The 16,293-nt window shown below is 37.9% G+C and overlaps 1 protein-coding gene across 2 annotated transcripts in view; it reads left to right on the top strand.

The window, feature by feature from the left end:
- Nucleotides 1-16,293, top strand: part of Chd6 (chromodomain helicase DNA binding protein 6) — a 193,917-nt gene that overhangs the window by 92,221 nt on the left and 85,403 nt on the right. For both annotated transcript variants that reach the window (XM_059261841.1, XM_059261842.1), the window contains exons 6-8: nt 10,683-10,745; nt 11,534-11,592; nt 12,187-12,304. In XM_059261841.1, coding sequence (XP_059117824.1) covers nt 10,683-10,745; nt 11,534-11,592; nt 12,187-12,304 — 240 coding nt within the window. The remainder of the gene's footprint in view (nt 1-10,682; nt 10,746-11,533; nt 11,593-12,186; nt 12,305-16,293) is intronic.

Below are 16,293 nucleotides of genomic sequence, written 5' to 3'. Positions count from 1 at the left end.
ACAAAGATACCCCCACAACAGACTGCTGGCAATGGTCGAGAGACAGTCTGAACTGACCTACTCTGGTGATGGGATGGCCAAACACCCTAATTGTCGTGCTAGAAACCTCATCCAACTACTGAGGGATCTGGATGCAGAGATCCATGACTAGGCCCCGGGTGGATCTCTGGGAGTCCAATTAGCGAGAATGAGGAGGGTTTATATGAGCGAGAATTGTTGAGACCAAGGTCGGATAAAGCTTCAAGTCTTAGATTGAAGTAGGTCTGGAAAGGTCATAGAACACATGGATTCACTGAAAGGAGACTGTACAAAGTCCAGAAAGAAGCTGAACCTAAGGGAGCTCTGATTCAGGGCATCCTTCCCAAGACTGTCAGCTTTCATGCCGATGTTTTTATATAAGGAATACTTTTAAGATCTCATGGAGATTGGGCGCCTGACAATTTTGGTGTGTGACTAGGGTAGGAAAGAAGGAATTGATTTTCACTTGGGATTGTCAGTGAAACAGAACTTTAATAGAAACTATTTACACCTTGGTTTTACAATTTTAAACATTATTTTCATGTGCTGTTTTATCCTAGTAAACTGGTTCTACCACTTCTACAACTATTATTCAAAAACCAAGAAATAGTAATTAACTTTGCTGAAGTCAGTAGTTGCTGGTATTAGAATTGGGACCTTTTGATTGGATTGTAAGGCTCTAAGTTTCTTTTTTTTTTAAATTTTATCACAATTATTTACTTATTTGTATTGTGCATACACATGTTGTGGTACATGGATGGAGGTCAGAGGACAACTTGTGAAATTTAGTTTTCTCTGATACTGTGTCCTGGTACTAAACTCTGATTAAGTTTTGTAACAGGTGGCTTTAGCCACCGTACCCACCCCCACCCTGAGATTCTCTTCTATTATAGAATTTTTGTCTGTTTTATTTTTTTCAAGACAGGATTTCTCTGTAGTTTTGGAGCCTATCCTGGAACTCTCTCTGTAGACCAGGCTGGCCTCAAACTCACAGAGATTTGCCTGCCTCTGCCTCCCAAGTGCTGGGATTAAAGGTGTGTGCCACCACCCCGGGCTCTGTTATAGAAAATTTATACATCAAAATGTGTAAGTTTTACAAAAATTGGAAGTCTTCAGAGCAATTTTATTGGCTCTTTAGTCTTACAGCCCAGAGTCGTCTTCTGCATGTACGATAAGGGCTGTGCCCAGAACTTAGAACCCTACTAATTGAATTTTAGCTTTGAAAAATATTTGTGAACTTCTTAGGGAGGCTTTGGTACTCAGAGTTTATAGACTTTGGCTTTTTTTAATTAATTAATTAATTTAGGGGTTGTAGATGTAATTCTGAACGGTCTTATTAAATAAGAAACACAGAGCCAAATGCAGAGTTAAAAGCCCAAGAGGTCAGAGCACTAGCAAATAGCTTTAACTTACCAGCCGCTGCCGTCCTTCCCCTGAGAAAAGAGACCTACTTCCTGTGTGTCTGTATTTTTTATTGACTTTCTGTTCTGCCTTCTCATTGGTTGTAAACCCAAGCACATGACTTCCTTGTCAATGCCTGTCTATACAGACCTCCAGGTCTCTATGGTTGGTATTGAGATTAAAGGCATATTTCTCCATGCTTGCTGTATCCTTGAACACACAGAGATCTGCCTGTCATGTGATTGGGATTAAGGGCATGTGCTACCACTGCCAGATTTCTGCTAAATGGCTTGCTATTAGCTCTGACCCCCAGGCAACTTTATTTATTAATATACAAATAAAATCACATTTCAGCACAAATAAAATATCACCATATTTCCCCTTTCTATTCTAATAAAAAGAAAAAAGGAAAAAAGTTATACCTAATATAAGAAAAACTATATACAAAAAGTACAATAACTATATACAATATATACAAGCAATAAATACTTAAACAATGTGTAGTCCATTTGCATTTGACAAATTCAGAGAAAATAATTCCATTATCTATCCTATTTTGTAAGTCCAAAATGTACCTGATTCACTTTCTGTCCTAATTTATATTACTGACAGAACTATCTTATAATGTCTTTCAAATTTATACACTTACACCTCTTTAGTGAGTTTCTTTTCTGAAATTCGTAACAAAGAAAACTATAACTATCTAATCTTTAACTAACTATAACTATCTAATCTTCAACTCCCTCAGAGACCCAAGAAGGAAATAATTATTATTATTTCTTATATATTACCTAAAAATAAAAAATAAAAACAGGAAGTGTACACAAGCAGCTTCCAAAAAAATGTGAGTTGACAGAAACAGCCAGCTGCCTGTACAGTCACCCGAAGTTACTCCACAGTGTTGGGGCATCATCTTTAGCCTATAGGGTTAGTATATCTGACAGACACATTTGTGAAGTAGGATGTACACAAGGCCAACAGTTCGACCTCACAGTTGGTGAAAGTCATCCATGTACCAGAAACACCTGAATTCCACTAGTGTCCTGTCAGGATTTTAAATTCTGGAAATTGTTGATTTTTTTTTTTAATTCCGCTGTCCATTCGTCTTGGCTTGTGTGTGTGGCTTCATCTCGGCATCCCGTTTTTCTCTGCATCCCTTTCTTCCTAGCTTGTGGGTGGCTTCAACTCTTATATTAAATGCCAGTCTACCATTGAGAGGTTAGACTCCATCAGCTTAGTTACTCTTTCAAGAATAACTGTTTCAGCTACTGTTCCACTGCACATCATAAGCCATCAGTCCACTGCCTGTTTGGCTGCCTTCGAAGAAAAGAGCACTGTGCCTTTTCCGGATTGCAAAGCCCACTTCAGGGATGGTGCCATATTGTCCTGGCCTCAGAGGATGCCTGTTGCTAAAGCCACAACCACACTTGTCTTGGCAAGAATCGGTAGTCCTTTGTTTCGTGTCCTGTCTGTCCATTTTGTCCTGTTTGTCAGCAGTCGATTCAAGGATACTTTGTTGTCCAGGGGCTAACTTTTGCCACAATGAAAGTTAACTCCATATGCAGTTTTTTCAATGCCCATATTTTCTCTGAAGTAGATTGGTACTTCCAGGGGCCGACATGTCTCGTAGTCATAGAAAAAGAAAAAGAAAAAGAAAAAAATTTCTAAATTATTAAGACATTTTAAATGCCGTATTCTGTAGATCTCTGAAGGGTTTGAAGATGACCTGTCTATCTAATATATATCTGCTCGATCTTGAAAACATACCTAATATGACTACAAGTTCGATTATAATGTCTAACTACTAACTTTCATTTCTTTATATCCTAATAGTTGGTAATAATAACATTCAAGGATTAGCAAATTGCATTACATTGTTAAATTAACTGTATAAGTACAATATCTTGAACAAGATTAGAAATATATGTGTGGCATTTTCTAACAATATCAATCTCAATATATATAATTTGTATACAGTATACAAAAAGCCAATCCAATGTAAAGTATTTAAAACTAGTAATTGTCTTTTAAAAGTAGATTCAGTAATCTATCTTTTTATCTATATTGTATCTATATCTTCTCTATATTTTCGAGTAGATTCAATAATCTAACCTCTATTCTATCATTTCTATATATATTTTAAAAAGAAAAAACAACCCAAGAACCTTGAATCTAATCTCCTTTGCTTAGCCCTTTTCCTAACCCTTAACAACAACTTGTAACCAACCCTCCTAAACAATGAAAATGATCCCAGACCCAAAACCCATTAAAAGACCAAAAACCACCTGCCCCACACCACCTTTTTGGGAATGTGGGCGTCGTATTCTTAAAATTGCTTCCTGCTGGATATGGGCGAAGGCATCTTTATTCTGAAAAGAAAAATTTTGGGTTAATTGTCAAATTCTAGGAAAGGTAGCTATATCCCTTGTTGCCCAGTCTGTGCATAATGCCAAAGTTCAGGGCTTATTTCAAGTCCTTATTCAAGTAGTCTTTGAAACTGGATCATCTCAGCCAGCCATCTCGAAAATACTCGGAGCAGTTTGTAGTTCATAGTTGATCTGTAGATGATGTTTGTCAGCTTAGTGATATTATTATTGTCCATGTGGAATTGTTGTTGTCGGGCCCCATCTTCTTCCTGGAGACTTCAAATTTCATGTTAGGCCTGGCCATGATTTTCTGCAGAAAACTGATAAAGACTCGAACACAAAGACATGTATAGGCAGCTAATTGAAGCCTCTTTGCTAGAATTAGTTAGTAGTTTATATGACCATTAATATCTTAACAAAGTTTAAAATATATATATATAAATCTTGTGAATTTTGATATAAAGTCATACTTTAAGAAAAGTTTGGGCCAGGCGGTGGTAGCGCACGCCTTTAATCCCAGCACTCGGGAGGCAGAGACAGGCGGATCTCTGTGAGTTCGAGGCCAGCCTGGGCTATCAAGTGAGTTCCAGGAAAAGCGCAAAGCTACACAGAGAAACCCTGTCTCGAAAAACCAAAAAAAAAATAAAAATAAAAATAAAGAAAAGAAAAGTTTAAAGAATCAGAATAGAATCAAAGAATTGAGATTAGTAGTAATAGAATAGTCCCTTAATTAATTTGGTTTTTCTCCTGTCCCATATCAGAAGATGGCTCTTTCTTCCGGCATGATACAGGGAGTTTGCATTTTCCTTTTAACAACATGCCTGGGTTTAAAGAAGGAGAGAGCCATTCTCCAACTCCAAAGCCAGCTTTAAATTTTAATTGAACTGGGACTACAAGAAAACCAATAGTGTTAAATGTCTTTAGAGAAGAGCAGAAACGAACATTTAGGAAGACTTATGAAATTTTATAGATGATATACCAGTAGGCCATTTTACTCTTTTCCTTGGGACTTTTTTTTTTAGACGATTTGTCCTTTTTCTTCAGTTGTCTCATTTGTCCAGTGTTCTTCAATTCCTTAGCCTTCATTCTCCTAAAAGACAAAATCAAAAACCTTTCTACACGGCTAACTTTGGAGAGGTTCCCTTTTGGCAAGCTATATCTGAATAAATGAAAAGGCATCTGTTAATGGTATAAGTTAGTTTAAATTGGATGCAGATTGATGAACTATCACCTCTTCTAATTAAGAGGTCTCTCTTGTTCAAATCGAACCTTTATCAATTTTGATGGTATCCACAGCTTATCTTCTCCTGTAGAAACAAAAGCAAAACCACATCCCTAACATAACACATATCCTGGTTTCCATTCTGAGGTCAGCACATCCTTAAAATATATAGGCTGATTTAATTCTGTAGTTTTTTTTCTATTATCCAATGTCTCTCTGCAGCTGTTGTTTCTTTCTTACTAGCATTGAGAAAATTCAAAGTTAATAGAGCATTATGCAGTCTATTTCTGGGGGTTTTTGTTACCCCTTTCTGTTTATTTAGCATATCCTTTAGAGTTCTGTTTGATCATTCTATAACTGCTTGGCCTGTAGGATTATGTAGTATACCTGTAATATGCTTTATATTGTAATAAGCAAAAAAACTGTTTCATTTTTTTAACAAAAATTTTAACAGAGACTTATGCTGGAGCATTGGCAGGTTTAATTTGTGCAGTTATACCCATGATGGCCATAACTTCTAGCAAATGAGTGATTACAGAATTAGCTTTTTCAGAACTCAAAGCAGTTGCCCATTGAAATCCTGAATAAGTATCAATGTTGTGGCGTACATACTTCAATTTTCCAAATTCTGCAAAGTGAAACACATCATCTACCAGATTTCATTCCTCTGAGTACCCTTTGGGTTACACCCTCCTGTTAATGGCGTCTGATTGTAAAAGGAACAATTTCCTTGGTTTGTTGCCAGGTTATGGAAAAGTCCTTTTTTAAACCTTTACTATTGACATGATGTTTTTTATGAAATTCTGAGGCCTCCAGCACATTTCCTATCAATAATTTATCAATCTCATCATTACCTTGTGCTAGAGGGTCTGGCAGACCTGTTTGGGATCAGATGTGAGTTATATATAAAGGATGACTTTTATTCCTGATTATATCTTGTAACTGAATAAACAGTGAAGTTAATTCTGACTCCTCAGGGATCATTCTGCAGTCTCAATATGTAATACCACTCTTTCAGCATACTGAGAGTCAGTTACTATGTTGAGAGGTTCTGAAAAATCCATTAATACCAACAGAATAGCATACAATTCCGATTTTTGAACTGACTTATAAGGACGTTGAACCACTTTAATTTTCTGATTTGTAACCTGCCTTTCCTTGTTTGTTTGCATCTGTATAAAATGTACGAATTCCTGATATGGGTGTTTCCTATACAATTTGAGGCAAAATCCAATCAGCTCTCATTATAAGATCAATTCTATCACTTTTGGGATATTTGCTGTTAATTTCTACCAAAAAAATTACTGCACATTCTTTGCTAAGGTTCTCTTTCTACCCATAATTTTTCAATGTCCTCCTTAGTTAAAGGTACGACAATTTCTGCTGGCTCTATTCCTGCTAATTGATGAAATCTCAGTTTTCCTTTCAAAGTCAAGTCAGAGATTTTTTCCAGATAAGTTTTTAATTTTTTATTCGGTTTATTTTTTAAAAAATTATCCATTCAAATATAATATCTTCCCTCTGCTTTAAAATTCCTTAGGAGAATGCCTAGAGGGTAAAATAACCGAAATGCAATCCAGCTTTGGATCGCTACAATCCATGTGTCCTTTATGTGCTTTCTTTTCTACCAGTGCCAATTCTTTCTCAGCTTCAGGTGATAATTCTCTCGAACTATTTAAGTCCTTGTCACCTTCTAAGGTTTTGAACAAATTATTCAGTTCATCATTTTTTACCCCAACAATAGTTCGTAGATGAGAAATGTCTCCAAATAATTTTTGAAAGTCATTAAGAGTCTGTAATCGATCTCTACTAATTTGCACATTTTGGGTAATAATTTTTTGTAGACCTATTTTATAACCTAAATAATTAATAGAATCTCTTCTTTGTATCTTTTCAGGAGCAATTTGTAATCCCCAGCAAGAAAAAAATTGTTTTATTTCTTTAAACATTCTTTCTAAAGTATCTGCATTTGAGTCAGCTAGTAAAATATCATCCATATAATGATAAATTATAGATTTAGGAAATTTTTTACGTATCACTTCCAATTTGCTACTGTACAAAATATTGGCTCAGGGTTGGGCTATTTAACATTCCCTGTGGGAGGACCCTCCATTGATATCTTTTAACCGGTTGAGAATTATTATAAGTAAGCACTGTGAAGGCAAATCTTTCTCTGTCTTTTTCTTGTAAGGGTATTGAAAAGAAACAGTCTTTTAAATCAATAACTATAAGAGGCCATCCTTTAGGTAACAGAGTAGGCAAAGGAATTCCAGATTGTAGAGAGCCCATTGGCTGAATTACTTTGTTAATTGCTCTAAGGTCTGTTACCATTCTCCATTTACCAGATTTCTTTTTAATAACAAGTACAGGAGAATTCCAAGGGCTAGCTGATTCTTCAATATGCTGAGCATTTAACTGCTCTTCTACCAGCTTTTCTAAAGCCTGGAGTTTCTCTGTTGTTAAAGGCCATTGCTGAACCCATACAGGCTTGTCTGCTAACCATTTTAAAGAGCTGTTGGTGTCTTTGGAAGATCATCAGTTGCTGTGCCCTGTTCTTGTACAATCTGGATGGCTGGTAACCACTCATTAAAATGATACCTTCTAATATTTCTCTCAGAACCATGTGCTAGTTTATGATTTGTTTATGAGGTTGGAAGGATGTTAATTCCATTGTTGTAACAGGTCTCGACCCCATAGGTTCATAGCTGTGTTAGCCACATATGGTTTTAATTTTCCTGTCTGTCCTTCTGGACCTATACATTCAAGCCATCTTGCACTCTGTTTTACTCGAGATAATGTCCTAATTCCTAACAGTTGAATGTTTACCTCCTAAAGAGGACAAGTTGGATGCCAAAATTCTGATGCAATTATAATCACGTCAGCACCTGTGTCTACCAGACCAGTCAACAGAGCTTCATTTATTCTTATTGTTAATTTTGGTCTTTGTTCATTTATAGAAGTTTGCCAAAAAATTTTCTTCATGGTTTCTCCTGAATTTTCTGTTCTCTCTGTCTCAGCTTTTCATCATCCTGAGCAGCCTTGTTTATTCCAATAGGCATTTGGTTATTTAATTGCTCTGAGTAGGGGTTTCTTCTACGACTGCAGGAAAGGTCTGAACTGGATTTGCTGTGGGGGCCTGCCTGAGGCTCCTCTGGGAGTTTCCCAAAGACCAAGGCAAAATATTACCTTGTCTGTTCCTTGTTGATTTGCATTCGTTGGTCCAGTGTTTACCCTTACCACACCTTCTGCATACTCCAGAAGGAAGGGGCATTTCATTGCCTTTGTTCCTTGAAGAAACATTGTTTCTGGGAATGCCCTGTTTACAGTTCCTTTTCAAATGTCCTTGCTTTTCACATCCAAAACATCTGACATTCCTCAAACCTCTTGAAATTGCTTCTCCTATCCACATATCATCATGGCCATGAGACTCAACATTAAACATGTCTCTAATCCAATCTTCCAATGGTGCAGATCTTGCCCTTAACGGCCTGATTATTCTCTTGCATGCTGTATTCGCATTCTCAAAGGCCAAAGATTTGATTATTATCTGGCTAGCTTCTGAATTCGGGACCATACTATTTACTGCTGAAGTCAGTCTTTGTAAGAAATCCATGAAGGATTCTTTTGGCCCCTGTATAACTTTTGTAAATGACTCAGTTTTATTTCCTGCTTCCTCAATTCTGTCCCATGTATTCAATGCTGCCATTCGACATAGAATTAGGGTTTGGTTATCATATAAACATTGTCTTTGTATTTCAGCACATTGGCCTTCTCCAACAATCTGATCCTGGGAGATTTGCACACCTCTAGCCCTCCACTGACTTTCTATGTTTTTAGCTTCATCTCTGAACCACAAATGCCACTGCAGTTGGGTCCCGGGTTCCAGGACAGCATTTACCTGCTCTTTTCAGTTTTGTGGTAAAATCTTATTACAAGTTGACCAGGAGTTTAACATTTGCTTTACAAATGGGGAATGCATGCCATAAGATACTATTGCCTCCTTAAACCTTCTTAAATCTAACATTTCAATTGGAGTCCAATTATTTTGTGCATTCATTTGACCAGGTAGCTGCTGTATGGTTACCAGATAAATTAAGGGTGATTTTGTGAAAACAGGCTTTCTTTCTGTAACCTTATAATCCAATCCTGAAATAATTTCACCGTTAAATTCTTCTGTCTGAATCTGAATTTCTGTATAATTCATTTAAACATGTTTTTCTAAAGCTTTTATCCTGGCACTTAAATTGACTATCTTTTTAAATAGTAAAATAAGGATAAGGAAAGTAATAATGTGCGTAATTATGTACTGTACATCCTGTCAACATTAATATTCTCATACAATTGTTCCATTTTCAGACTACCTAAACTTTTATGAAACAAAGACCAATTTTCTTCTAATGTACACATAATACCCTTTTTTTTTTTTAATGTGGAAAAATTTTCCCCTTTAAGTATTTTTTCCCTTTAAAATATCTGATATCTTAATTGACTTATCAAGTCTGTGTAGAACAGTAGAAATCCGAGGGAATTTCAAAACAGCTACCTAGCGTCTGAGATGGGAATCCACAGAGATAGATAGAGACAGAGAGAGGGGGAGGGAGGGAGGGAGGGAGGGAGAGAGAGAGAGAGAGAGAGAGAGAGAGAATAGCCACGTGTCCTGGCTAAAAGCTGCAATCTAGCCACATGCTCCCACTTGAGCCGATTCAAGCCTGAGCTGCGGCTTCCTTAAGCTCAGACCACGTGAGTTGATGATTCGGCCATAAGCAGCTCCAGCTGTAGCTAGTACAGCTACAGTCAAGTGCAGCCAGACCGGTAGCTCCCTCCAGGCCTAGGTCCTGTAAACTTTGGCCAAGTAGGGCCCGAGCCAGGCCAAGCCAGGAAGCCGGGCTGCTGGTAAGCAGGGAGCTGGGCTGCTTGTAAGCCAGGGAGCTGGGCTGCTGGTAAGCCAGGGAGCCAGGTGATTTTTAATGAATTCTTGCTATGTTGGGGGCCAAATGTAGATGTAATTCTGAACAGTCTTATTAAATAAGAAACAGAGCCAAATGCAGAGTTAAAAGCCCAAGAGGTCAGAGCACTAGCGAATAGCCTTTAGCCTACCAGCCACTGTGGTCCTTCCCCTGAGAAAGAGACCGACTTCCTGTGTGTCTGTATTTTTTATTGACTTTCTGTTCTGCCTTCTCATTGGTTGTAAACCCAAGCACATGACTTCCTTGTCACTGCCTGTCTATACAGACTTCCAGGTCTCTATGATTGGTATTTGGATTAAAGGTGTGCTCAAGGTCAGAGCACATTTTCAGAAGTCAGTCTTCTCCTTCTGTTGTGAGACATGGGGATCCCAGTCAGGTGGTTAGGCTTATGTTGTAAGAGGAGCTGTCCTGCCAGCACTATGCTATGAGCTTTGAAAGAAGTAGTAGCTGTGGTGTAAGTTCAGCGTCACTGATCCAATGTGTTTTCAAATCTAAAATCCTTGAGTGTCTACATGAAGTTAGATGAGTTGTCGATTTCAGGATTTTGAATTATGCCTATTCTGGTGGTAGTCTATACAGATACTCCAAAAGCCAAAAATCCCTGAACTCAGAGATACTTGTGACCTCATCCTCCACTTAGAGTTACTCTCAGATGTTATTTTTGGTAACCTTTTTTTTTTTGTTTTGTTTTAATCTCGATGTCTTTAGGAGCCTCCAGAAGACGATGCAAACATCATTGAGAAGATCCTGGCATCTAAGACTGTCCAGGAGGTTGGTGGCTCCTGTTTCATGTTTTTCTGTCACTAGTAGACACTACCTCTGTGGAGAAGGATTTGCCTGGAGAACCAGCTGTTCATCCTTGACTAGTGTGAGAGCTTGTCAAGAACATTGTCCCTGTGGAGGTTTTTAGGACACTAAGTTCTTAAATGTCTTAAGTGCTCAGTTGATGGTTTTCTCCATTAAGATTCTAACAAAGGTATTTTCATCCCTTTGCTGTAGCCCATTAAAAGTCATCCCGGGCCAAGAAGAGGTGGATAAGGAATCCTAATGGGAAACAGTGGGGGCTTTTCTTTACACATCTTGGGCTGTTTTAGGACTTCCTGAGAAACAGTTCCATGAGTGAGGTAGTATGTTGGTGCCAGTGCAGATGTAGCTTATCTTTACTTCAGTATAGGCTTCCTTATTGTTATTTCCATGCCAAGAGAATCAGGGAAAGCCATCGAGAGATGAACTTAAGTTACCTCTGTACCAGGCTGTGGTCCTCACATTTCTGCATCCTGGGCTAGCCTGGACTAAAAGCTTTTTCCATGTGGACCTTGGAAAGATGCCAGCAAAGGTCCCTTTTGGTACCCTCTGCTCTATCCTAAAGTAGCTGTGCTCTGGTTCTTGGAAAATTTAGAGTTGGGATTAGCTTAGAAGAAAAGACCTGGGATAGTAAGAATACTTTCCATAAATCCCTACTAAAATGAGACAGAGATACTGGTTCACCTGTTTTGTTTTGGCTTATATGGGTGAGCTTCTTGGGGTATGGGCTGATAACTGTTTACTGTTGGTTACAGGTTCACCCAGGAGAACCTCCGTTTGACCTAGAGCTGTTCTACGTTAAGTATAGAAATTTGTACGTCTATTTGAACTTTATTTGGATAAAACTTCCTTTCCCATGACACTTCAGAAACTGGCCCCTAAGGCATGATCTTGACTGATTCAAGTTCACCTTAGGCAATATTACTCATTTTGGGCTTCACATAGAATCACCCAGAAGGCTTTTAAAAACTTCTAAAGCCCTTACTCCACCCAAGACCACTTGATTTATAGTCAGAGTGGGCCCTGAGGACTGATGTGTTTAAAAAAAACTCTCTGAACATTTCTTCTTATTGTGCACCCAAGTGGAAAGGCTATTCTGTAGTGTATATTCTTTTTTCTTTTGCATTTCTTTTTTTTCTGCTACCTGCCCACTTTCACAGATATGTACTTGATAAAATTTGCCCGTAAGTCTGCTCTGTTGTCTACTTTGAGCCAATTCTGGTGGAACCTGCAGAGAAATTAGTGGTTTGAAATCAACCCTATTATTGTCCTTTAGGGAAAGGTCTTTCTAAGCGTGGTGCCCAGCAGTGTCACAACTTGCTACTTCTGTGTATGATAGCCATTCTTTTTATTGAAACCTTAATAGTATTTTGCTCTGTTGTTCTCACTATTGTATGTCTTTGGATAGTTCCTATTTACATTGTAAATGGGCCACAATGGAAGAGCTGGAAAAGGACCCCCGCATCGCACAGAAGATCAAGCGATTTAGGAACAAACAAGCCCAGATGAAGCACATTTTTACTGAGGTGAAGCAGTGTGTATTGACTCATTTTCCTGCTGATTTTTCTTTCTGCATTAAATATTTAGGTTGAAGTTTTTAAATCTACAGTCCTATTTAGTCCTATTATAGCTCTGTTGATCAAGTCTGATATGGATGCTGATGAAGAGAACAGCATATTCACTCATTTACTAAACTCTGTAAACTGACACTCATAGCCCTGGACAATAAATAGAGTGAGAACATTATACACACAATTTTAGGCCCTCCTCCAAACAGTGGATATTCCAAAAAACCCTTCAAGTTTGAATGTAAACAGAAAAGGTAAAAAATGTTAGAAAATAATTGAGCTTGAGAACTTCAAAACAAAAGACTAGTGAGTTTCAGCGTTAAATCTAAGGTGGCTTTGGCTCCGAAGACACAACTGACATCTCACATAAATAGAAAATTGAGTATAGTTTATATATACATCTTCCCTAATTATGCATATATGCATACTTACATGGCATACATTCTTGTTCAGCAGAGAACTGTGTATTTACACATACACGTAAGTTATGTGTCTGCACAGACATATGCCAAACAGCTTTAACAAGGAAAGTACCAGTCCTGAAATGGAAGTAGACAAATATGCAGAGAATTTTGGAAGAAGGAAATGTTGGTCATTAGACATACCAAAATGTGTAGCTTCACTAGAAACCAAAAGAAGTACAAATAAAATTGGAATCTTAACAGCTTTTGTTTTGTTTTGTTTTGCTTTGCTTTTGGTTTTTCAAGACAGGGTTTCTCTGTGTAACAGCCCTGGGCTGTCCTGGAACTCTCTTTGTAGACCAGGCTGAATTCAATCTCACAGAGATACACCTGCCTCTACCTCCCAGGTTCTGGGATCAAAGGCATGCACCACCACTGCCTAGTAGAATCTTACAGTTTTTACTTATCAGATATTTGAAGGTTTTAAGGGCATTTAAGGCTGTACTAGCTATTATGAGAACATAGTGAAGGAACACTGGCTTTCTTGTCCTTACTATGAACATGACTAGATCTGACTCATCAGATATCCCAAATTTGTGTGTCGTTTTCCCCAGAAAGTCTAGTTCTGTCATGTGTTTTAAAGAAATCATCAAGTCTTTGTACAAAGAATTAGCTATTTTAAAAGTTGCTTATACTGCTAATTAAAAGCAAACACAATGTTAGATAGTAATTTACTAAGTTACATATTTTATAGAATAAGATACTATACATTTAATGAGAATAATACTAAAGAAAACTATTGGTGCTTTGGAAATATACTTAATGTTATGAACTGGTGTTAGTTTAAAAAAAATGCCAGGCTCCAACAGCACATTGGACAATTCCATACTGTAGTGCAAGAGAAAATAAACATCATCATAATATATAGAAAATGCCTTGAATAAATTCATGGATATCTTACCGTTTTCCTCTGGGTGGTGGAATTCTAACACTTAATTTTTAAAGATTTATTTATGTATATAATGCTCTATCTGCATGCCCAAAGAGGACATCAGATCCCATTATTGATGGCTGTAAGCCATCTTGTGGTTGCTGGGGATTGAATTTAGAACCTCTGAAAGAGCTGCCAATGCTCTTAACTGCTGAGCCATCTCTCCTGCCCCACACTTTCCTTTCTTTCTTTCTTTCTTTCTTTCTTTCTTTCTTTCTTTCTTTCTTTCTTTCTTTCTTTCTTTTTAATGTGTAATGTATAGTTTTATACAGATAACTTTTGAAGGAAAGAGACAATAAAATTACTCTTAAAATGTGGTCTTACAGCCAGGTGATGCTGGCACATGCCTTTAACCCCAGCACTTGGGAGACAGAGGCAGGTGAATGTCTGAGTTCGAGTCCAGTCTGGTGTACAAAGCAAGTTACAGGACAGCCAAGGCTATATAGAGGAACCTTGTCTCAAAAAAAAAAAAAAAGTAACCTAACTAGATTCTAAGAGTGCACTCAAGTGCCATCAATTATAGTAAATTGCTCATCCATTTACCCAACTGTGATTCACATTGTGGTCCTTTCTGCTATTGATAAGTTGTTTCAGGATGACCTCAGTTTGGGGTTCTTCTGATATAATCTCATAGTTAGTGCTGGAGATGTAGCTCAGTGCTATGACACTTTCGTACAGTGCCCAGTGCCCTGGGTTCAATCACACACACATACCCTCTAATAAAATTACAGTTTGGCCCAGCCTCTCTGTGGTGGATATAAAGCCCCTGAGAACTATTTTAACTTGTTCCTCTGAGTAGAGAGTTGGGGAAAAGAAGGTGTTGTCTAAATGAGAAGGACCATGTGAACCCGTTGGATAGTCTTTGTATTTCTTGGAACATTTCTTTCACACTTCTATTTTAGCAAGGGTTTGCAATGTAGTAACTTGTTTACATGTCTGGCTCTTCCATATTAAGCCCTGTGAGACAGTCAGTCCATTTGTCACTGGAGCTAGGTATGGGGTCAGTGCTCTTTATACCACTTCCTTGCTTCAGACCCTTCAGCAACTACTCTTTTTAATCAATCAGTCGATCAATAAATAAAAAGTAAAATCTAAACTTAGTGATGAAGCCTACACAGTCCTCTGTCTTTCTGACACAGTCCCATGGGAGTAACTATTCCTTGGTTACAGACAGGAAAGTGTGTTGGGTATTTCTCAGAATAATTAACAGGAGTTTGTACTGGTAGAAAAGAAAAGGCTTTTGCTGTTGTTTTGTAGATTGGTGTTTTGCCTGAGTATGTTTGCACTGCTTGTGTGCCTAGTTCCCTCAGAGGCCAGAAAAGGGCATCAGGTCTCCCAGAACTAGAGTTACAATTGTAAACTGTGTTGTGGATACTGGGAATTGAACCTAGGACCTCCAGAAGATCAGCCACTGCTCTTAAATGTGGAGCCATCTCTAGTTCCAGGAATAGGCTTTTGAGAAGATTCGAGTACATCAAAGAATTAAGAATGAATAATAGTGCAGAGGACTTCAACTATTTTGCATTTGTATTAGTAACTTGGATAAATGATAAATAATTTGTGATATGAATAGAGACTGAATTTTGGGTTGATCATTTTCATGCTCATTATTTCCAACTGCTTTATGAGATATCCAAGGCATAGCCGAGAGAGACCCCCCCGCTCTAGAGTTGATACATACCACAGAAGTAGGTTGGTGCCTTCTGACTTGAAATCCACTTTGGAAACCAAACTTCCTTATGGCGTTAGTGTTAGATGAGCAATGAGAAAGTCAGAGTTTAGGCTTGTCTGGACATTTTGGGGTGAGTAAAATAGAGAAGTGAGTCTAATGGCCTATATTAGTGTGTCAGCATTTTTACAATTTTCAAGTAGAGAAAATGATTGGACTGCCAGTTTTATTACCCACAAATTTACTGCATGCCAAGTCATTCTGCCTGGGCTGCATTGTGAGGAGTGCTGTTGTGCCTGGTGTTTCCATTCTTCAGCGTGATGTGATGATGTTCATTTGGATGTGAGTGCTTAGTGAGGGGCTTTGCTGCAGGAGGCCTGGAGGTTTTGATACAGGGACAGAAGTATGGCTGAGTCAGTGCAAAGGTTGAAAGTGGAGTGCCTAGTAGTCAGAGCTTGGACTCTGAAGCCAAACTGCTAGGGCTTTTCCCAGACTGTGTACCATACAGGGTAGGGTAGCCTAGGACAACTTGCCTAAGTCACTGCTGATTCAGTGTGCTCATATGTACATAGAGGGACTCTTAATAATACCTGCCTTGAAGAACACTTAAAGTTGACAGAGCAGTTGTTGGTTTTCAACTCTATGGAGATATAATTAACAATATTTTTGAAATTTTAGGTGTTGTACAACTTAATGTTTTGATGAGCGTACAGATCATGAGTGTGTATATATATATATATATATATATATATATATATATATATATATATATATATAGTTAAGCTATTTAAAATGGTGTCCAAAACAGTACTTTTAGCTGCTGCTCTTTCGTACTTTCATCTCTAGAAGATTCATTACAAGTAGCTGATGAGTATATACATTAATA

This window comes from Peromyscus eremicus, chromosome 4 (assembly GCF_949786415.1).
Source record: "Peromyscus eremicus chromosome 4, PerEre_H2_v1, whole genome shotgun sequence".
Classification (NCBI taxonomy): domain Eukaryota; kingdom Metazoa; phylum Chordata; class Mammalia; order Rodentia; family Cricetidae; genus Peromyscus; species Peromyscus eremicus.
This window is presented reverse-complemented; position numbering and strand designations above follow the sequence as displayed.